At 36.3% G+C, this 22,525-nt stretch overlaps 2 protein-coding genes across 4 annotated transcripts in view; both read left to right on the top strand.

The window, feature by feature from the left end:
- Positions 1-605: 605 nt before the first annotated feature.
- On the top strand, positions 606-21,881 carry DNA2 (DNA replication helicase/nuclease 2). 3 transcript variants are annotated; one of them, XM_085305536.1, is made up of 20 exons: positions 606-830; positions 1,890-2,073; positions 3,327-3,472; positions 5,002-5,127; positions 6,038-6,257; positions 6,763-6,880; positions 7,209-7,374; positions 8,385-8,579; positions 9,181-9,411; positions 9,876-9,992; positions 10,089-10,198; positions 11,468-11,577; positions 12,563-12,787; positions 13,830-14,023; positions 14,132-14,221; positions 14,312-14,504; positions 17,913-18,002; positions 18,601-18,783; positions 18,933-19,079; positions 19,763-21,019. In XM_085305536.1, exons 1-20 carry the CDS (start codon positions 616-618, stop codon positions 19,817-19,819), a joined length of 3,117 nt encoding a protein of 1,038 aa, XP_085161662.1. In that variant the 5' UTR covers positions 606-615; the 3' UTR covers positions 19,820-21,019. The 3 variants fall into 3 exon arrangements, with proteins under 3 accessions (XP_085161662.1, XP_085161661.1, XP_085161660.1); XM_085305535.1 differs by lacking the exons at positions 18,933-19,079; positions 19,763-21,019 and adding an exon at positions 21,853-21,881; XM_085305534.1 differs by having other exon boundaries at positions 18,933-21,019.
- A 38-nt stretch (positions 21,882-21,919) lies between these two features.
- RUFY2 (RUN and FYVE domain containing 2) overlaps positions 21,920-22,525 on the top strand; it is a 28,108-nt gene continuing 27,502 nt past the window's right edge. Inside the window, exon 1 of the mRNA XM_085305539.1 lies at positions 21,920-21,938. The gene's annotated coding sequence lies outside the window, so the exon portion shown is untranslated. The remainder of the gene's footprint in view (positions 21,939-22,525) is intronic.

The raw sequence follows: 22,525 nt of genomic DNA, 5'->3' as shown, positions 1-22,525 counted from the left end.
CGGCCACTTGCGGCGGTGAATCAGCGAGAGGAGGCTGCTCCGCGCGGCCGGCCGGCTGCCCGCCCGCTGTGTGAGCGCCCTTCCCCGCGCTCCGGCAGGCGCATCCCGAGGCAGGCGGGCGTCTGGCTGCGGCGCCGCCTCTGAGGTCGCGGCTGTTGGCCGCGTGAGAGCCGAGCTTCGGAGCTCGGCCTTCTTCCTCCGTTTGTGCTGAGGTTAAGGGGAGTAAAAGTGGCTCTCTGTGCTCCAGGTGGTGCGGTGGTTCAAACTTTCAAGAAGTTCAAACTTTTCAAACTTTCTTTTTAAGTGCGTTGCACTTGCAAAATGATTCTGCTGAGCGTTAAGTAAATATGGATATACAGACACCACAATAAAGTAGTAACTGCAGTAAGCAGCAACTTCTTTGCTGTTTATATCTCTTTCCTTTGTTATATCTGTCCAAACGCTAGTCTTTCATCCTTGATGTCTGAAGAGGTAATTTGAGGAAAAAACAGCAGGGAAAAATTCCCTCTCTTCTGTCCATATAAAACTTAGTGTGTCCCTTAGAAAATTGATGGGAGTTGAAGCTGGGTTTACATTTGAAACTTGTGCTCCTCTTGTCTGTGGACTCTGTGTGTCATGTCTTTGACTGCATTAATGAATTGTTACTTCAGTTTTCAGAGGGAAGTGACCGACTTCTCTGATGCAGTACTTAAGAAGGGTTTGAACAACAGATACCGTGTGTTGGAAGTCAGCATAATACAGAGAAATGGGATGGACTCAGAGAAACACCTGACACTTACGTCATCGCCGTCGCTGGAAGATACAGAACTATGCATTCTAAGGAATGGCTGGTAATCCATGAAGAAACATAGACTGAAAAGTCATATTTTCATATCTGAAAAGGGGTAGTGGGTTGTTATTAACCCAATAGTTATTAACTATGTTTTCTTTATGTTGCCTCTGAAATGAGCTTTTATCTGTTTAAAATGATAAGAAATGTTATATTTGAGCAAGCTTTCTTTGGTATAGTGTTGTCAATATGTTAGCATAACAGATATTTATCCTGAGGGCAGCTGATGTCATATTTATTTGTATCAAGTAAGTACTAGTACCTGAAAGGTTTAGGATATTCAGACCTGTATTCATACTAATGAACAGCAAGGCAGTAAACTCAAAGCAGAGTGGTTTTTTTTTGTTTTTTGCATGTTGTCTGGCAACAACTAAAAGTGTTATTTTTAAATGATGTACAAAGACGTGTCTAGACATGTCTATAAAACGAAGTTTTGTACAGTCTGGTAAGATCACCTTAGCTTGAGCTCTACTGCAAAAGACTTCTTTCAAGTGTAGATGTTTGTGTTGCATAGTATTTTACAGAAGAAATGACTGGTTCAGTCTTTTGGAATGCATGAACATGCACTAGATACTTGGTACTGCTTTTCATTTTATACGGGAGTCTGAAAGACAGGGGAAAAAAGTCTAAGACTCCATCTCTTAGACGAGGAAGTATAAATTATTTTGAACCCTGAAACTTGCAAGTTAGTAAAAATATTCTTCTGGCCTTCTTATACAAGCAGAGTAGCTAAGTAAAAAGGTAGTTCTCATGTAATGTGGAAGAGCAGTATGCCGATATAAAATGTTGAAATGTTCAACAGATGGGGCTGGAATAATCTGACATCTACCAGATTTACCTACATGCAAGTTGTTCTGACACATTATCTGGTACTCAAAATTAAGCATGTTTTATCAGTAAGAAGTCCTGTATTGATTTTCAGAATTTAAGTGAACTTTTTATAAATATTAGAAAAAGAAAGCTATTTCAGATGATGTTGAATCTGTGAAATATACTAATAAGCTTAGAATGTTTGGTGTCTTTAGCTTACAAGTGGTTGTTCAAATGTATTATTTCATAGGGATTCTGTTCCAGTTGTTCCAGGAGATATCATTCATTTAGAAGGGGAGTGTAGCTCTGGTACCTGGATAATAAATGAGCAGTCTGGATACCTGGTTCTTTACCCAGACTTGTTGCTTTCTGGCACTACAATATCAAGTAGTATTCGATGTATGAGAAGAGCGGTGCTGAGTGAAAAATTTAGGGTGAGTGTTAATTATAGAGCTTCACATGTTTTAATGTGATTAGTTTCCATTTCACTTATTGAGACAGGTGGTTTTGCCTGATATTAAAACCATCTGAGACACTGTATTGCAAATGTAGTTATTAGCTGTTTATGATGTTTACAAAACAGAATAATTTAGAATGAAATCTTTGTTTGTCTTTGGCTCGGCTACCTGTGATTTTTTTGAGATTTTTCTGCTGTCTTGTATCCTTACTAGGGCTTTAAAAAAAAAAATCTACCCGCTTAAATTCTGGCAACTTTTTTGGTAATTTTTGTATTTAGCCCCATCTTCCATGGATATGAATCCTTTATGAGGTATGTGCTTCTTATTGGCCATATGAAAAACATAACCACATTTGGCCAAGTTTAAAGCCTTTGAAAAATCAGCGTATGTTGTTCTTTTTTTTTTTTGGGGGGGGGGGGGAGTATCTACTCTAATACCTAGGAGGAGCATTCTTTAGCTGATTAAGCGGGAATGTACCTGAAAATCGAGCAGAAATATACCTGTACTGTAATCAGGGCTGGTGTGGGCTGTCTGGAATCCAAACTCATGTATTAGAAGCTGAAAAGAAGAAAGATTTCTTGTGGTAGGCAACATCTACCAGTTTTAGCTAAAACAAAACCCTTCTAGACACAGTGGGAATATAAATCTAAATGGGGGAAGGAAACTGGAATGGAGTAGGAAACAAGCTGGCTGAGAGACCATGGCCAGAATGAAAAACTAAAGTACAGGGAGTTAAGACTGTTAGAGGAGATGGTGACAGGCCTTCATTAGAGAAGTGATGGGAATAAACTGAGAATCATTCGTGACAGACAGTGTAGAGGATCCTGATTCCAGGATCACAACACCTTCCAGATGCTGGAGTGAAACCAGTATTTGCCAGATCCATAAAAGATGTCAATAAGTACTTGCAAAACATACTGTTAGTTATCTGATCACGTACTGGTGGCTTGTGCTGAGGCGGTAACTTACTAAATTCTTATGAATTTACAGAGTCTAAATTTGGTGATGGTGAGACAGATTTCTGAGGCAAAGTAGTGTTGGAAATATTTTGTGTGACTTGTTAAAATGCAGGAAATGTGTGGGTTTTTTTTTTTTTTTGTAGTGATGTGGATGCTATTCATCATGTACAGCAAATGAAAACAAAATTTTCTATAAAAGTTGCATTGAGTGAACATAAAGTTTCATTTTATGTTGTGTGACTCATGTATTTTGTATGACTTCTGTTCTAGCGCTCTGAGTCTGGCTCACGGCAAATGCTCGTTGGTACAATTCTTCATGAAATTTTTCAGCAAGCAGTAACAAATAACTTGACCCAAGACAAAGTAGAAGAACTAGCAAATAAAATTGTCTCTGGACAGAAGTATCTTAAAGAAATGTAAGTAGCATTGCAGGTACCCTTTTTTAAAGTAGCAGATAAATTTCTACTTAAAGACTGTCTGGAGAGTATTCTGCCAAATGACCTTGTTTCATTAAACTGATATCTCTTATTTCATAATGTAATTTAATTGACCTTCCTTGCTGAGCTACTCTTATAAATTTGAATTATGTTTCTCAAGGAACTACAGCTGTGTTTTTCTTTCTTTTTTTTCTTTTTTTTTTCTTTTTTTTTCTCTTCTCAGCAGGAAGCAGTGGTTGGGTTTTGTGTCTTTAACATTAGATTTCCATGCATTTCTCAAAGCTGAGTTAAATGTGACAAACATAATGATGATCCTCAGGAAATGAAACAAACTTCTGACTGACCAAGCACTGAGTTATATTATTTTTTTCATTATTGGGTTGCTTAAAGGCCCATACATCTAGGGACTTTTGACTTATTTTCTGCACAAAGCTGGTAGGAATGCTAGTCAAATAGTCTTTTTACTTTTACTGCAGACTTGGTTAAAATTGAGTTCAATTAATGTAAAAATCCTCTTAACTTCAGCATTGCAACTTGGGAAAMGTCAGTGGCACTTAGCCCCTGAAGAACTGAAAGTTAAAATTGTAACAAAATGTTACTCTAGTTTGTAAGTTTTTTTCCTTTCTTTTTTTTTAATTGTAACTTTTAAGATTACTTAAAGGCTTTTGTATCTTACTGGCCTCTGTGTTTGAAACTATTGATTGCAATTCCTCTTTGCACATGTTAGAACTGAAAAGTGAATTATAAAAAGATCAGATGTCTGGAATCTTTTGCACTTGTATGGATTTTCTTGGTGTAAAGCCCCCTTCCATTTCTCTGCTGCCAAAGAATAGTGCCTTTATTTCCAGTGACTACTAGCACTGAACCACTATCTACTGCCTACATGATTAGGTTCTGTTAAAGGCATTTCTGCTTTTCTGTGTCTGTAACTGTAGTGATGCCTTGAAGAGGATCGTATTCCTTCACAGTTAAAATGGTTTAGAGCCTGTCAAAATGTATATGAAAGACAATTAGTAGACCAGTGTATTTGGACAGAAACTGAATACAATCAAATGGGGGGTAGGGGTGGGGGGTGGGGTGGGGTGGGGTGGAGGGAGAGGAAGGTGCACTTTGTTTTTTATTTTGTTTTTTTGTTTTGTTTAAATTTTCTCAACCTTGCATAAAGCCTAGGAATAGCCAGTTTTAAATGCAATTTTACTATGTCTTGTTTCATCAGTTCTACCTTGCTGATGTTTACACGTGGGGGCTTTTTTTGGTGGTGGTTGTTATGCCCATTGCTCCAAAAGGGTTATATCAGAAATGAATAGAATGTGTGCTGTCTCTCTTAATAGATGCTCAGTTACAGTTTTAACAATTGGTAAGTCAAGTTAAACCTTAATGAATCAGTCTTTTCTGTGCTTTATTGATGGTTCTTCCATCATGGTTATTTCCATAAATCTTGCTAGTACTTGAATGCCAGAGACAAAGCTAATATTCCGGTCTTGTTAATGGGTGTGATTTTGTCTTAGGTATCTTTTAAATCTGAAACAAAAGGAAATAATGCAGGAAGTAGAAGAATATTTGCCATCATTTCTTAAATGGGCAGAAGACTTCATGCACAATCCAGCTAACCAAAATAAAATGCAACTAAAACTGTAAGAAGCCTGATTTCAAAGTTAAAATCATTCTATGTTGTTTTTCTACCCTTAGGAAAAGCTAATTAAAACTTCTTGGTGTATTATGTTTGGCACCATTTCTTATTTTTAAGGAAATGTTTTTGTGATTCTGTTCAATGATGTAAATGATGGCCTCATTGCCTAAACAATAATCCTTGAGCTGCATGTTTAATTGCCATTGCAAGTACTTAGAAAGACATTAAGAATGGTTATTATCAGGCAGAGGAAGAGCTGACAAATCTTATTGGTCTTATTGTTTGTAAACAATGTCATACAGAGTAGAAATGTTAGTAATTAGAAGAACAAGCATGTTTGACCAGCTGACTGACACAAAAGATACTGTTGATGTGTGTAAACTGCAACATGAAACTATTAATCGAATGCAATTCTTTATTGAGATAAATTTTGGTGAGCAGTTTTTTCACTCATTTGTTGCAGAGCTCCTCCTGCCTAGGGCTTTTTGTTGTCAATTGTAATAGTCATAGAGTGGTTTTGAGTTTCATGAACCGGTGTATCAGAATCAAACTTGTCTGCTACCTTCCAGTATGTGTCACTAAACCTTTTGAAGAAACTAAGCGTTTCAGGATGTTTTTATTTGGAAAAGACCCAAAACTAGTAAAAATAGTTTCAGATTCTTTTTTATCTTAGTTTGAAATTGAGGTGAATAGCAAAACTATGTTGCAGTGTGGTATTTTAAAATAACTTTCTGATGTGGTGCTTCATTTATAGAAGGATAGTTTGAGCAAGTTTCTCCTTCCAAAATTAGTGTTTAAAGATTGTCTATAACGCAGAAGTCATTGATTACAACACTTGTAATACTACAATATTAAGGGGAAATATTAAGGGAAATGGGTAATTTCTGACTTGCTTTTTTTTTTTTTCTTCCTAGGTCAAGTGATGGAAAAGTAGATGATTTATCTGCTAAGATAGAAATTTTAGATATCCTGGACATTGAAGAGACTATCTGGTCTCCCAGGTTTGGGCTGAAAGGAAAGATTGATGTTACAGCCAGTGTGAAAATCCATTGTCAGTCTGGAGTGCAGTCTAGGATAATGCCGTTAGAACTCAAGTCTGGCAAAGAGTCTAACTCTGTAGAACACAGAAGTCAGGTACAAATAATCTATTGTGATTTAACTATATTGGTGACTGCGTATAAACTTTTATTTTAGATGACCTTTTTTGTTATGAGTGTGAAACTTCTTGTGCATGTATGATGTAATTTAAAATCAGGGATGGCCAATCGCAGCAGCCCAAAGCTGCAGTTGTAAAATGAAAATGAACTGATATAAGGGAATTATATACATTTACTGCTTTAAAACACGTTTGTTTTTTATCGTCTCCTGTTACTACGTTCAGTTATTGTACTGAGGCAAATTGCTTCAAGCGAGAGTGCCTCTTTCCAGACCATTGACCCAACCTGAAGATGGTAGGTTTGTATTAGCTTTTGCTAAGGAAGATAGCTTTTAATTGAAGTCCTTGGTTAGATGTTTACTGCTTACGCTTTCTAGATTACTTGTGATAGCAATGACTGCTTAATTAGATAAATTATGGAAGTGGAACTTATAATGTACTTTCAACTTATTACCATGTATTACAAATATATAATATTTTCAGGTTATTCTGTATACATTACTGAATTTAGAACGGAGAGTAGATCCTGAAGCTGGATTTCTTCTTTATCTTAAAACTGGTACTATGTATCCTGTTTCTGGAACTCGCATGGATAGAAGAGGTAAAGTTGTTCACTAGCCCCAGAAACCATGCTTCACTATCTTAATTACAGTGAAACGTTTTAGTAGGAGTTATAGATGTATGGTTTGCTCTTTACCATATCTGTATTTACAGATGTACCACTTATCATAGTTTTACTCATTGCAATAAGCTTGTATTAAAAACTTAGATTAGTTGAAGTATACTTTAATACATTTTTAGGACTTCTTCCTATATAAATACCTACTTCTTATCTGGCTAATAAAAAGTTGATGCCTGATTGCTTCTGAGTTAGAAATGATTATAAACAAACCCCAGAATACCAGCTTAGTTTGTTCTTTTCTCCACAGAATTAATTAAGTTAAGAAACCAGCTGGCCTTCTACTTAATGCACAGTACATGTAAATCTGCTGTGGGAAGAAAACAAACACAGCTTGCTGCTTTGCCTCCTATAATTGATGATACTGAAGCCTGTAAATACTGCTCCCAAATGCACAATTGCTTTCTATATAGCAGGTAAAAAAAAAATAAAAATAAAAAGATAGTTTGACTCTTTAAATAAGCTTGAATTCCAACTTTTGATTCTGTTGTGTTTTGTTTTGTTTYTTTTTCTGGTGCATAGTTTTGTATTTTTATGTGATGACTTTCACCCTCAAATAATGTTCCATAGACTCCTATGCAATTTTTACAGTGTAAGTGAGTAAGTGTCTGGTTCTGTGGAGAGTTAATTGTTTATTCAGATGTATTTTCAGCAGAACAAAATTTGAGATATGTCYTACAATAACAGTTAATAAAGTTAACAAATTTCCATTGTACCAAAGTTAAGAATTACATTAATAAAGTTATATCCTTGCAACTCTCCAAACAGGCAATTTTTTGAGGGAATAGAACTGAGTTATGGCTGGTTAACAATTCTTTCCCTTTTACTTTCCCTGTAATTCTGTGCACAGTGTTTTTTTTTTTTTTGTCTAAAGTAGGCCAGTTTGTGTGAAATACTGCCTCTAATATTCATCTGATATGGCAATAGGATTATTCTTAACAGAGTAGCTTTTTTCCACTTTCTTAGAGCTAACTTTTCTTTCCTCTTGAAGATTGTAATTTATGTACATGATGTATAATGTCTATGGATGTCTTGTTTTGAGATGAACTGCCTAGAAGAACTGAATTGACTGTTTATTAACTGTAGAATTCCCTTGACTTAGTTAAATCTCAGTATGGTAGTCATTTTACCAAAAAGGGGAGTAAGAGATCAAATATCTAAATATATTCAGTGCTATCCTTGAAATACTACAAGTGGCCTTTCATAACTTTGTCTTTAATCACTCAAAATCATGGAGATGACTGAGTTATTACTATGAGATTGTTCATATGAATGAATGATACAAGTTCCACTTTATTTCAAAGATGACAGATTAATCTGATGTTTTTCTGTGTTACGATATATGTTTAGATTTGCTTTATGTATGTGTAGATTTGCAAGAAAAAAGGTACAAGTTAACTCTTTTTGTGTTTGGGTCTACCCATAGAGCTGTAGAACAAAAGATGGCCAGTGTGTGTCTTCCTCCTGTTATGATACCTGTTATTGAAAAGGAGTCCCAGCATCTGAAACCCTCCCACTTGGAATATTTCAGCCTGTGGTATCTAATGTTAACCTTGGAGCTGCAAAGTGGAGAGAGTAAAAATGGATCTAAAAACATATGGATGATGCCTTCTGTGGAAAGGTAAGAGGTAATTTTTAACCTGGTACAAATAATGCCCCCTCCAGTAACTGGAACTAAGGCATTATATGCTTGTAGTGTTTTCCATACAAGGGAAACTAGTTGTGTTTTCCACTCCTTTTAGAAATATTCAAAAATGCTTCCTTGCATATGCCTTTTTTATATATTCTCTTCCCTCAACCCCCCTTCTGTGAGACATGACCTTATGAAAGGCATTGGTCTACTAGAATTACCGGTTTTGTATTTGAAATATGGTACTTGGCTTTTAGTTTATTTCTGAAGTTCCACATAGGAATCAGTGAATTGCAGCCTCAGCCTTCAGAAGTAAAAGTTGTGTAGTTCTGTTCTGTTTCTGAGGGCTGAGGCTGCCTGTTGATTGCAAGCCCATCTCATTGCACTGCTTTCCTGCAGGTTTATTTGACAAGTAATGATATCTATTTGRACTATATTCCTAGGCATGGCATACAATCTCTTCTGAAATCAAAATAGCTGTTTTAAAGTAATATTTTAATTTAATCTTCCTGGTTCTTGTGTGTTTTTTTTTCCTTTGAGAATATTTATTTCACTGAGATGAGATTATACTTATATATTAATCTCTTCACAGAGAGAAGGCTGGAAATTGTGTTGGAAACATGATCAGAATTGGTCAAGTGCAGGAAATTTATGAGGGACAATATCTACATTTTTTCCAACGTAAAAATGGTGTGATACCTATAAAAAACCTTCTGGTTGGTGATAGAGTGATTGTGAGTGGAGAGGAAAATGGTTTACTTGGTTTGGCTGCTGGCTACGTTAGAGAAATCACTGTCACAAATGTCTCCTGTTTGTTGGGCAGGTAATAGAGGAAAAAGTCTCTTTGAGGGTGTTAAAATACTGACGTCAGGAAGGGTACTTCTAGGCCCTCAGAAAGCTCTGACATGGGTCTGATTAATCTTGCTGGATTGGGGAAGTATGCCTCCAGAATTCTTGCAATGCTGGGCTTCAGTCCTTATCTGTGTATTTAATAAGGTTGTTTAATTTAAGTAGGCTTGCAAATTCCATTTACTTATGATTCTAACATGATATTGTGTGGATTACTGTGTAAATAGCAACTTTCAGTATTCAGACTATATTGTCTTTAAAYTAGGCTTTGGCCACATTTTACCTCAGATGAGTTACCAGGTTGGGGTATTTCTTCCAAGTATTGTTTCCATCTGAGACTTTATGGAGGTTTCACCTAAAGATCTAGTAATAAGTGTTAATCATCAGTGTGGTCCTTACAAACAAAATTATTTTGTCCATGGTACTGTCATCCTTCAGGAATTTGTCAAAGCTCCCAAAGAACACTGTGTTTAGGCTGGATCATGAAGAAGGAGACTTTGGTATAGGTGTCCCCCTTGAAAATCTTTCCAAATTGATGGAAGACTCTCCAGTCAGGTATCAAAAAAAACAAACAAAAAAACTCCTCACTTTTAATGCCTCAGGTAGAATTTCTTAACTGATAACTTTGTTTTTTTGTTTCTCCTTCCACAGTGAAAAGCTTCGCAACTTGATAATTGACTTCCACAAACCACGGTTTATTCAGCATTTGAGCTCTGTCCTTCCTCCTGAAGCAAAGGAAACTGTTGCAAATATTTTAAAAGGTATGAAGTCTGTGTTTTCCTGCCCCTCCTCCGAACTCCTCTGTGTAGGAGTAAACCTCTATTGCCAAAGCATTTATCACATTAAGTAGAAAGGTTTTCCTGTTTTGAGATCCAATTAAAGTTTTTGCTTAAAGATAAAAACATTTTTTCCCCTATGATGAAATTCATATGCTAGTTGGAAGAATGGCTAAATGTTTCTTTAGAATTCTAATTTTACTTTTGTTAGTTTCTGTAGCTTAGTTTCAAACAGAGTACCATATGACTWCATCTCCAACTTGCAAAAAAATCAGGGGCAGGGAAGCCTCTTGGGACAGGAGAAATGGACTGTGAGGGAGTGGAAGCAACAGGGCTTTGGTGTGAGCACCTTGTATTGGCATTCTTGCTGACCTATTGGATACAGTGTAGCGTTAGGATGCTTTGTGTGACTTACATAAAATAATTTTGTTTTACAGATGTGGAAATGTTATTCATTCACTGAAAATACTCCATTGCTCTCTGAGTTTTCTTATGAAAACAGGTTTAACTGAATTTTCTTAGAGCAAATAGAAGTTTTGTAAAAACTTAGTCTGAAGGCAAAGATGTGTCATGTTGCTTTGAGGTCTACTTTAAATAAGAATTTTGCCCTGCCTYCTGTTTAAGGGATAGGAAATTAAGGAGAAAGTACATTCTGAAATTCAAGACTAACAGATTATCAAGTGTTCTGGAAGAGCTACAGAACAGTACCCTCCCATGGAAAGAGTACTTGTAAGCCATATGTTTTGTTTGCACAGTAAATCTAAGGGCACGTTTTATTTTATTTTAACTTGAGCTTTGCCTAGTTCAAATAGCTGGAATGCACTGTTGGTCTGCACCAGACTCTGGAAAAAAGTCTCTGATACAGTATTTCTTGCTTTCAAGATGATGCTGTTTGTGCAGTTTATTTCCCTTTGTAGAAGATACATGTTTGAACAGGAAAATGGGTATGATAGAGTAGAAGTGTCCTTACAAGACAACTTATGGAGATGGTCATTGAGGATGTTGGAAAAATTACAAAAGGCCTGTGAAGAAGAGCGTCTTCAGTGACTGACTTCTAGGGCTATAGGGTAGACCTGTACTGCTTGTCTTTGTGCTGTGGTGTTTAGCATCATTACTTCCTCAGAAGCCATAGGCTTACTTTGCTCAGCCTTTCTCCTTAATGGTTTAGCAGAGGAAGAAACTCAGATCCTTTTGTTCTATTAAATACGAATTATTATAGCTAACTATAGACATTTCACTTCTTTTTCTTTAAAGGTCTGAATAAGCCTCAGAAACAGGCAATGAAACAAGTGCTACTTTCAAAGGACTACACACTTATTGTGGGTATGCCTGGAACGGGAAAAACTACTACGATATGTGCTCTAGTAAGATTATGTAACTTGATGTTGGAAATTATCACGAGATTTGGAAGAGAGTATTAAACTGCATAATGCATACTTTTCTAAAACAATTGTGATTACTTAGTCAACTATTTGCATAACTTCAAAGAAAATACATGTTTTTTTTCTACTTAAGAATTTACATTTGGTAGAACTAAAATATATATTTGGGAGGGAGGAGACTGAATTGTGATATTTAACCATTTTGATTTAGAAATCAAATAATCTCATTTTGATGTTAAAATTCATCATCCCCATAAATGAGCAAGTCTTCAAATCCCAAATTTCAGATCAAAAACCTGACTCCTTGGGGAAGTCTGCAGCTAGCCCATTAAAAACTGTATAAATCCATGGTGCTGAAGCCATGTACAGCCTGCTGGCCAACTGCTATAGCTCGTGATCCTGTTCCTCCAGGAATGTCCTGTAGGAGCATACTGGATTATGGCTGTGGACTGAGTGAGTTGCTCTTGAAATAGCAGCAACATCTTACCTGCAGCTGTCATCCTTCCTGGAGAATGTTTTGCCCTTTTCCTTCTATGCTGCACAAGAAAATTGATGAGGAAAGAGGATGATAGAGAGCAGACAGCTGTTGCTATCAACAGATCAGCTCGCTCTACTGAATCCCTCTGTGTGCGACTGTATTTTCCTGGAGTAAAGCATTTCTGGGAATGGACTGCAGAACTTGTTCTAACAGTGGGGGCCTGCCTTCTTCCCAGAGCAGGGATGCTCTTATCTCTCACTATATGCAACATGTATAGTAAGCCTGCTGTTCATGGGAACCGTCATGTCTACTGCCCATATTGCCTTTACAATAGCGAAGCAGCAGATCTGGCCAGAAAGGCTGATGTAAATGATGTCATACTTGTAATTGATTCTCCCTGAGATTTATTGGCTTTTAATCCAGTTTGGAACTGCTTATTCTTATATATGGACTTGACTTTTTCTGTTCTTTTTCTGCACCAATAATTAGGTGAGAATTCTTTCCGCTTGTGGCTTCAGCGTTCTTCTGACTAGTTTTACACACACTGCTGTAGACAATATCCTGCTGAAGCTAGCCAAATTCAAAGTAGGATTCTTGCGCTTGGGGCGAGCTCAGAAGGTTCATCCAGATATACAGAAGTTTACAGAAGAAGAAATTTGCAGGTCCAAATCAATTAAATCTGTAACTGATTTGGAAGAGCTCTATAACAGTCAGGTGAGAAAAGAATTAAAATGCTATAGTTAATTAAGTTAGTGTTCTAGTTGTTCAGATACTGCAGAGAAGGAACCTATCCCAATGGTGTGTTACTATACAAGGAATCTGAGCTGAAAAAAATACTCAATTTCTGTATCATTTCAATTTATTTATAGCCAGTAATGACAAAAAAAATCTGAAAGTGGAAAAACATTTTTATGTCTACACAAAATAACTAATTACCAGAAGTAATGGTTCCCAAAGATGCAAGATCTTGTTTCATGGTATGGTTTACATATGTATCCTCTCCTGACATGGTCTTGTGTCAGATAGATTAATATGTGGTTCCATGGCAGCTTAATCTCAGTAAAGGAAAGGTGATGTAACTGCAACCTTCTCCTCTATCCTTATTCATGCTGTTGTTTGTCCTTCCTTCCCTCCCACTTGTGCGGATTGTGGCTTTTGTGCAGTCAGAGGGTGGGGAAGGCAGACAGTTGCACTGTTGAGCTGATCTGACCAAAAACCAATTTTTAAAAGCTTAGTTCTGCTTTGCATTAGTGCAAAGGACAGTCCTGAGAGCTGGGGAAACTGAGCCAGTGGCAGCTTTAAATCAGATTGGCTTAAAGACAGAAGTTTCGTGGTAGCTGGAGTAAATGCTAGCATAGCAAGGCCCCCTTATTTACTTTTCTGTTAACAGATGTTGCAGGGAAATGATTAAGTCATTTCCCTTATGACTTCAACGTTTGGTGTTTTAGTCACTTCAGATTGCAGTTGAAACACAGGAGTGGGAATAGTTGTGCTGCTGTTTTATTTTCTCTGCAATTTTTTTTCCTCCCTCGTGAATTTTCTAAGGTAGACACTTCACCATATTCCAATATATGTGCAAGATGTGAACTGGTCTGATTCAAGGATTAATGATTTGATTTCTTAAATTCTGCCTTTTTAATTCGTAAGATTGGAAATATTTTATATATTTGAAACTTTTTTCTTATTTTATTCTGCAAAATGTAGTGTTAATGGATATAAGATGTCTCTTATCCTTAAAGTGCGTCTCAATTTTCAGCCAGTGGTTGCAACATCTTGCATGGGAGTAAATCACCCCATCTTTGTTCGGAAGCAGTTTGATTTCTGTATAGTTGATGAAGCTTCTCAAATAAGCCAGCCCATCTGTCTGGGACCACTCTTCTCCTCAAAAAGGTTTGTTCTGGTGGGGGATCATCAGCAACTACCTCCACTTGTACAAAATGCAGAAGCAAGGTAAGATTAAATGCTGCAGGACAAATATCAGTAATATGAGCTTTGGGAAGCTTGCAATGTTTTGACTAATGCATCTGTGTGGGTTTTCTGTTTGTTGTTTTCTAACAGAGATCTTGGCATGAGTGAAAGCCTATTTAAGAGGCTGGAACAAAACCAAAATGCTGTTGTCCAGTTAACTGTGCAGTACAGAATGAATAGGTATTAAAACTTCCATTTGTTATATGAGGATTTTTAATGTGCAATTTAAACTGCAATACTTGACACTGTTCCTTGTCTTTAAATCCTTAGTAAAATTATGTCACTGAGTAACATGTTAGTGTATGAAGGCAAACTGGAATGTGGCTCAGAGAAGGTGTCAAAAGCCACTGTGAACTTGCCAAACCTAAAACAGTTGAAGCTGGAACTTGCAGGTTCTTCAAAAACATGGTTGAAAGAAGTACTTGAACCAGATACACCTGTGTGTTTTCTAAACACAGAGAAGGTAAAGTTTATTATACTCTTCAAAATTGTTTTCATAAATTTTCAATACAATTAGTGTGTAAGAATTTGTAAAGCTTAAAGATAGGCTAAAATACATAGCTTTAAAAAATGGTCATGTAGTTATACGTAAAATGTGCAGTGTGCAGTTGTATTTAATATAGCTGATGAATTGTGATGTGTCTGCTGCTAGAAACATTTCATCTCAAAACAGTTGAAAAGTTTAATTCAGATTGCCAGTATTACAGGAACTGTTGGGTACACTATAAAATTTGTCCTTATGTAAAGAGTGTAGCTCAAAGTCTGTAGCTACACTGATGCCCTTGCAGCTATGGAATGCTGTCATTTCCAGCAGCTGAGAGTCAGTGGTATCTAAGCTGTGTGCCACTGGCAGGAGTAGTTCTAATCCCCTGTTGAATTTTGCAGAAGTTTTACATGTTGAAGTATGAGGGAGGAGTAAGTTGCTTTATGTGTATGCTTTCATGGAGTCTCACAAAGAAATTCTTGTCAGAAGAATAAAACTGAAGTGCAACAAGGATTACACAAAGAAACTGACCTCTAGGTAAAATAAGAGAGTTTAAATGCATATGGAGGGGGGAAGATGACTAAATTAACATGCTCTTGTAGTTTCTGGTACCTTATGTCCCTAGTTACTGACTAGGTTCTAAGGATTTGAGTCCATCTTCCTCTCTAAGAGACTCTCTTTTGAATCCTCTTGACACTGGATATTGCCAGTAACTGTTGCAACTGAAGATCTTTAGGCTGACCTGAGCCTTAAGACAGCACCCTGGGAAGAAGTCTCCAATCTATTTCTGTGGTCTCCAGCATGTCCTATAGGATTCATCTTTATAGCAGAATTCTAATAGAATCACTTAAATGACTTAAAAGGTGGTTCTTTGCTGGTTTTGAGTAATTTCTGAACATGCCTAAACTTAATAGTTTATGGGACCTAGGGGACCGTTTCCAGGAACGCCTCAATAGCTGCTGTCCCTTTCACAGAAAAGCAGCTGGTCACCGGGAAGTTTTGTCCCAGTAGGAAATGTGCTAACACGCTGTTCATCTGTTGATCAGACCAAAATTAGCAATGTGAAAGTTAGAGCTTTGATTTTATTTCTATTTTTTTCCTTCCTAGCTCGAGAGTAAGACACTTGTTTGATTCTACAAATGTCAAATCTTTTTGGATTTTCTGTCAAAACTATGTACTATGGCAGCAATGGTTTAAACAAACAAACAAAAATTTTGTATTCCTTGTTTAAAAATCGAGCAGTTAATTTAGTGAGTTTGAGTATCTCCAGTCCAAAGCTTTTTTGTTACTATACTAATGTAATGCATAAGTATAAATGCAAACATAGATTCTGAATGTTAGATTGCAGTAACAATAGCCTTTTTCACCTAAAAATTTTTATTTTTTGTATTGTTTTCGGCTATGTTGATGTTAATATGGACAGAAACCAAGCATTCACTAAAACACTGCATTTCTGCTCTATGGGAATTTAGCGCACGTGAGTTTGGAGGCCTCTTAGGTAGACTGTGAGACTAGTGAATAAAAAAAAAAATAGAGCTCTCATTACAGTAAACTCAATTCAGTTATGTCATGACAGGTCTTAGCAACAGATAGACTGAATCCATGATGACGGTGCCCCCCACCCCCCAAAAAAAAAAGCAAGTTTATAGTGAGCATTAAGCTACGTAGTCATTAAGGCACAAGGTATAGAGAAACATATGGGAAAAGAACAACAGAATCTTCTGATGTGAAGGAAAACTATTTTCTGCCTCTATAATCTATACAGTGTACTGAAAAGGACACTGTCATATAAAACGTTTGGAGGAAATGTTGCAGAAATTAGATTCTTGGTGAAATGTGTAGTGCCCTATTTAAGGAGTAGAACGAAGATTACCTTTTTGCATGTGACTGGAATCCTAAAATCTACTATTAATCTACTATTAATATTTAAGAATAGAAATCTACTATTAACATTTAAGCCACATCAGGAAGAGAACATTACTGCAACAGCATATAGCTATATATGGGTTTTTGCTCTCTGAACTTCTGTTCACTTGCAGTGCTTTAATATATTAGATAATGAACATAGATTATACTTAAACTACTCAGCTGAGTTCCACTGTGTACCATTAGATTCTGTATGTGTACACTGGTAGTGCTCAAGTGGGCAGAGACTACTTTCCTGCAATGCTCATACAGATAAGAACCATGTGTTACTCTACCAACCAGGAAACTTTATTAAAAAAAAAAAAAAAAAAAATCCTTGCAATTTTAGCTCCTCAAATAATGAGGAAACAGCTGTTGTTCATTGAGTTAAAGCCAGTTGTAATAGAACATGGATATATCATCGTATTAGGTCAGACTATGCCATTTTAAATGACTGTACTACCATTTTAATTGGTAATACTGCGTCATAAAAGATGAGAAAGAAAACTAAACAAAATGGTATCCAACAAAGTTTATGGATGTCACTGTAAGAAGCAATGCAATGAGTGGGATGGACAGGAGTCCTGACATTCATAAGGTAGGGTACAAACAAATGAAATTCAAAGCCAGAAGGCACAGGCAGATTCAGTATATGCTCAGTTTCAGACTATTCTTGAATCAGGAAGTTTGCTACTGCATCCCAGTCACTTAAGGACGTGCTAGGTGACCAGAAAACTAACGTAATGTCAGGGAGATGGATTAATCACTGTTAGTGATATTGCTTATGCTTTAAAAGAGGCAATCATAAGCCAAGAGGATAAACTGTAAAAATGTGGTTACCAAGATAGCAAGAGTATGAATTCTTGTCAGCCGGTTCCTGGATATCTGGTCTCATTCATACGTGATACAGAAAAGGGCATTATTAGTTAAGAAACTAAAATGAGCGAATACCTCTTTTTCTTTGAACTTTGGAAGTTCAGTTCAGTACTGCCATTCTGGATAGATCTTTCTGTAGTTCTAAATCTAGGCTCTCAAAAATAAATAAATAAATGTTTTCTGCTTTCAGTTTCCCTGTGGAAATGGGAGAAATTTTGCTGTAAACATAATTTTATGGACAATCTTAAAACAGTCACATGTGAAATGTCTAGCTCTTTCACCTTGTCAAGCTGGGAGACAACCATTTTTCATATGGCTTGTACAACATGAATGTACAGACAGATGATTGAGCTGTGGCAGTTAGTTAAGATAACTTGCTGTTGCTGGCAACTCATCTTAGCAGATCATTTCAGCTTATTTTGTAAATATAGCATTCTAAATATAGTTTTTTACTCTGTAAAACTTAGCATACAGCCTTATCTTTGGTTAAAACTTCCTGTAAAAAAAAAAAAAAAGAAAAGAAAAGAAATGCAGTGATTTAGTGATCAGAATATACTGTGCTGTTGTAGACAGCAAGAGTCATTATTTTAATTTGTATTTTTAAAGGTCCCGGCACCAGAACATGCAGAAAAAGGTGGTGTAAGTAACGTGACAGAAGCCAAAATAGTACTCTTCCTCACATCCTTATTTATTAAGGTATCTTCTTTAAAGTGTTGTTTGGAGGGACAGCTCTATAATAATTTTTACTTTGCTATATGAATCACAACTACAGTTAGATAATTACTCTTTGAGGGACAGCTGTAATGGTCAGCTGGAGATTGGATGCAAGTCAGTATAGTGAGAGGTCTGAGATGTGCATTCAGTACCCTGTCCCTTGCCTGGTCACATCCTGCAATAAAAGCAGGATGCTAAATTGTTTAAAAGAAGAGGAATTTTCTTTTTTGTAAGGGGAGGGGGGAAGGGAGCTGCCTTTCTTATTTCATCTAGTCAGTGTCAGTGGTAGTACAGAATAATCTTAAGAGTTCTGAATGCTCTTCTTGCATCTTGAGGAAGAAAGAACAGCAAGGATTCTGAGTATTTCTGTGTTTGTCCTGAGTAAAGACAAAGTTTGGTATTTTGCAATAATTAATTCTTTCGTTAGTTAATACCAATTATGCTTAGATTTCCATAGTGTCTCTACACTGAAAAGTCTATCTTGTAGCACTGTAAAAATCATTGGGGATGTTCTGACTGTAAAGTATATCTCAAGATAAATGCAGTGACAAATTTTTCTTCTGTTTCTTCTTTTTTTCAGGCTGGCTGTAAACCTTCAGACATTGGTATTATATCACCATACAGACATCAATTAAAAACAATCACAGACTTGATGGCAAGATTGAAAGAGAGTAGAGTGGAAGTCAATACTGTAGATAAATACCAAGGAAGAGACAAAAGTATCATAATTGTGTCTTTTGTTAGGAACAGCAGTGATGAAAACGTGAGTTGGTCATGTTATCTTGACTTTTTCAGTCAAGTTAGAAACCCTGAGTCTTAAACTTAAACACATTTTGAAAATAGTATCATTTTATGGACACTAAATTCTGAAATTTAGGTGGGAAAATAAAGCAATTTACACTTATTTAACAGCTTGGCACCCTTCTGAAGGATTGGCGACGTCTTAATGTTGCTATCACAAGAGCCAAGCACAAACTAATTATGGTCGGTTGCGTCCCGTCTCTGTGCCGCTATCCTCCTCTAGAGAAGTTACTCTGCCATTTACAGTCTGAAGCCATGATATCCTTTTTTTTTTTTTCCATGCAGTTTTATGAAAGGGGGAAGGTAAGTTTGACTTCCTGAGCTGGGATGGACGGATGGGAAGAACTCTTTTTTTTTTTTAAGGTTATATTTATAATACTGCTTGACAACACAGTACAAAATATGCCTGAATTGCCAAAAATACTTCTACATCAAGGTCATACATAGATCTGGAATTTTCCCTCTGTCTGCAAAGGTAGACATAAAAATCCATCTTGACTTGCAAGTTGACTGATGTAATTTTTTTTAATCTCAAATTTGAGACACCTTATTTCYGCAATTTTTTGTTTGAAATTTTTTTCTTGATTATCTTAGTCTCTTGGTATCTTTAGTGTCAGTGTGATCACCTTTCTTTGGAAGGAGCATGCATTTAAATATCCATTAACAGAATGCTTCATGAATAAGGTTGCTAGAATGGAAAATAGCATAACTTTCACATACTTTGTTAGATTTTTTTTTTTTTTTCTTCCTGGCATTGTAGCAAATTTGCTGTAGTTATGGCTACTTATGTCTCACTTAAATAGGAAAGGTGATAAGGCTTTGTTGGTTGCTTTCTTTGCAAGCRCTAATATACAAACAGGTTTTATGTTTTTGTGAAGTGATAAATTATAAAAATGCTTGAGTAACACTTCCTTTGAATAATATTTCCTTAACTTGTTTACATCTTCAATCTTCCAGCAGGAGCTCACGAAAGTATCCAGAAGTGTAACATTTTGTGAGCAGTCTGATGGACATACATACTTTTTTGTGTGTGCTGCTCAATGTAAATAACTCGTCAGTGGGGTATGAGTGCTGATGTGCACCATTTAATCTGAGTCAAGCCAAACTGAAATCACATCTAATTATTTTAAAGCTTGCCTTTCAGTAAGAATGATGATCTATATTCCTTTCTTTAATAAGCTGCTTGTTAAACTGGTGATTTTACTGTGAGCATATTTGTAACAAATCAAAAGAGTGAAATATCCTGTTTCTTCAGGTACTGGATAGCTACTTCTTTATTCACTTTTATCTTGATAGACAGTTCTCTGTAAGTGAAAGAAAAACACATGAGGAGGGGATAAATCAGTGCTGCTTTGAATCACTTTTCTAGGCTCGGTTTGGTTTTAAAGACTTTAAAATATAGTTTACATACAGCAGTTTCTTTTATTAGCCCTCCTGATTAAGGTACCCTGATTCTGTGCAGTTTGGAGGTGGGAGGGAATTCCTTCTTCAGAGCCTCATGTTCCTATTTAAAGATTACATCTACTTTGTAAATACTGGACTTTTATATAAATATATATATATAATGTAATTAATATTTCATGAAGATCCCTTGATGGCTTATCTAAACCGTTTTGCATAAATCTGTGAGAAATGTGATGCTAATTTACTTAACTACTTTTTATGAACTAAAGTATTCAGAAGAAAAATCTCAAAGTGAGATTCTGCTCATTGAAGATCATAGTTAGCTCTGCTGGTTTCACTGTATTTTTGGCCTCTACTCTTTTTGGCAAAAAAAAAAAAAAAAAAAAAAAAAAGAGAGAGAGAGGGAGAGAAACAAAACCAGAGATGCAACTTGATAGTTAAGAAGGTTGTATGCTCAAATTCTGTTTTTAAGAAAGGCTAGCATATGTGCAATACAAAGAATCCTTTACTTGATGAATCCATTTTAGTTTCCTTTTGCTACCTCATATTGTACAGTCTTACTGAGCATTTTCTTCAAAGATCATTGGAGGGAACATCAATTTTATTTTTTTGACTCTTTAAAAATCATTAGCACTTAAGGGATGTTTTCTCTTGGATCAGTGTCAAATAGTTAAGCATCTGGTTATAGACAAATTTCTAGATGTTAAGTGCTCACATTTTCCAGAACACTTTTTAACCTGTTTAGACTTTTGTAATGTTTGTGATGAAATAAAAATTTGGTGTTTGTTTTGTTATGTTTTGATGTTTTGCATAAATATTTTGAATAACACAAAATAATTTGAATAGTTAACAGGATATCCTGTCTTCAGGTTAAAATATGTACTTAGTCAGCAACTGTGTGAATTCTGTGGGTCCTTCAAAAGGTTAAATTAATTATGAAGGGGAATTGCTCCTAAAATATAGCTCTATTACAGTAGTGTTGTTTCAATACTACAGTAGTTTTAGAATAATATATCCCTGTGTAGCATAGTTTTCTATGTTTGGAATCAAAATGTACAAAAATCTGAACTTCCTGGACAAGCTAAATCTTATCTGTGCTATCAAAAATTATAGGTATTGTTATCCTGTCACAAAATTGCGTGAGAGTCAGGCACAAGGACAGCCTAATGATTCCTTATCTGTTTGTAAAATACATCCTTCCTTCTCGTTGTGTGGTTAAAAATTGGACTAAGTGAAGAGATCTGTAAGTTAATGAAATGGAGATGTGATTCATAAAACTCTTGCATTCCAATGAATATCAAAAAATATTGTAAAATGAATCATTTATTCACTGCCTTTTAAACCATGGCTTTCTAACACAGAAATAGTTGCTGATATTATTTCATACTGATGGAAAGATAACAGAGAGATTGAGCACTGTCTTAGTGATGAAGATGTTGCTTGGATTCRTGAAAATAACGTAGGAATTTGTTTTATGCCAGACTAATACGATTAGAGCCTGAATTAGGACTGTTCAATATTGAAGCTTATAGGTTCTGTTTCTCTTAAGACGGGTGGGAATCATAGCGTATTAGGCTGTAAGACGACGCTGGTTTTAGAGATCTTATTTTTCCTTTTTTCGCTGTAGTCCCTGAAATAGGATGAGGAGGGGCGAGGTGAACATACACTGTTCTACTGCAAGCGGTAGAACAACTTTTCTCGAAAAGACTAGAGGTAAGATTTTTTTTTTTTAATAGTAATTAATCAAATCATATGTGAAGTGTAGTGCAAGTGTCTGGTGCAGTCAGCAGAAGGTAAGATTCCATCTCTGCGGCTCATCTTTTGCATGACAAATGTTTGATCTTGAACCTACAGCCCCACAGGTCTTAAAGTTCATTTATTTTTTCTCCTAGTGAGAGGTTTTTTAAAGAAAGAAAAAAAAAGTAATTCTGAGATGTCTGAGCTTTTTGCCTTTTTCAAGCACATTATTCTTAGATGTTTTACAGCTTTCAAGTAAGGGTTCTCCAAAGCTCAGTGTCAGGGCTTCGCACTCTTGTTGCACAAAAGTCTCGGGCTGCCTCTAAGCTGAAAAGCACTAACTAAACAGAAGGAGCAACATCACTGTGAAAATAAATGTACCCTTTTTTTGCTACTGTGCTTATGAAAACACGCACTCTGCTGCCGTTGGTCTTCTCCAGCAGCGTTTTCAGGGAAGGACGGCGGTCAAGGCCGTGGGAAGCGTGGAACAACACGCGTGGAAAAACAGCGTGTGTGTGTGCCGGGGGGAACCCTCAACACGCCCTAAACTGTGCGAGGCTTGG

The sequence above is a fragment of the Rhea americana genome, unplaced genomic scaffold (assembly GCF_003343005.1).
Source record: "Rhea americana isolate MKP2758 unplaced genomic scaffold, rheAme1 scaffold_222, whole genome shotgun sequence".
NCBI lineage: Eukaryota > Metazoa > Chordata > Aves > Rheiformes > Rheidae > Rhea > Rhea americana.
Note: the sequence above shows the minus strand (reverse complement) of the source record. Positions and strands in the feature narration are given on the sequence as shown.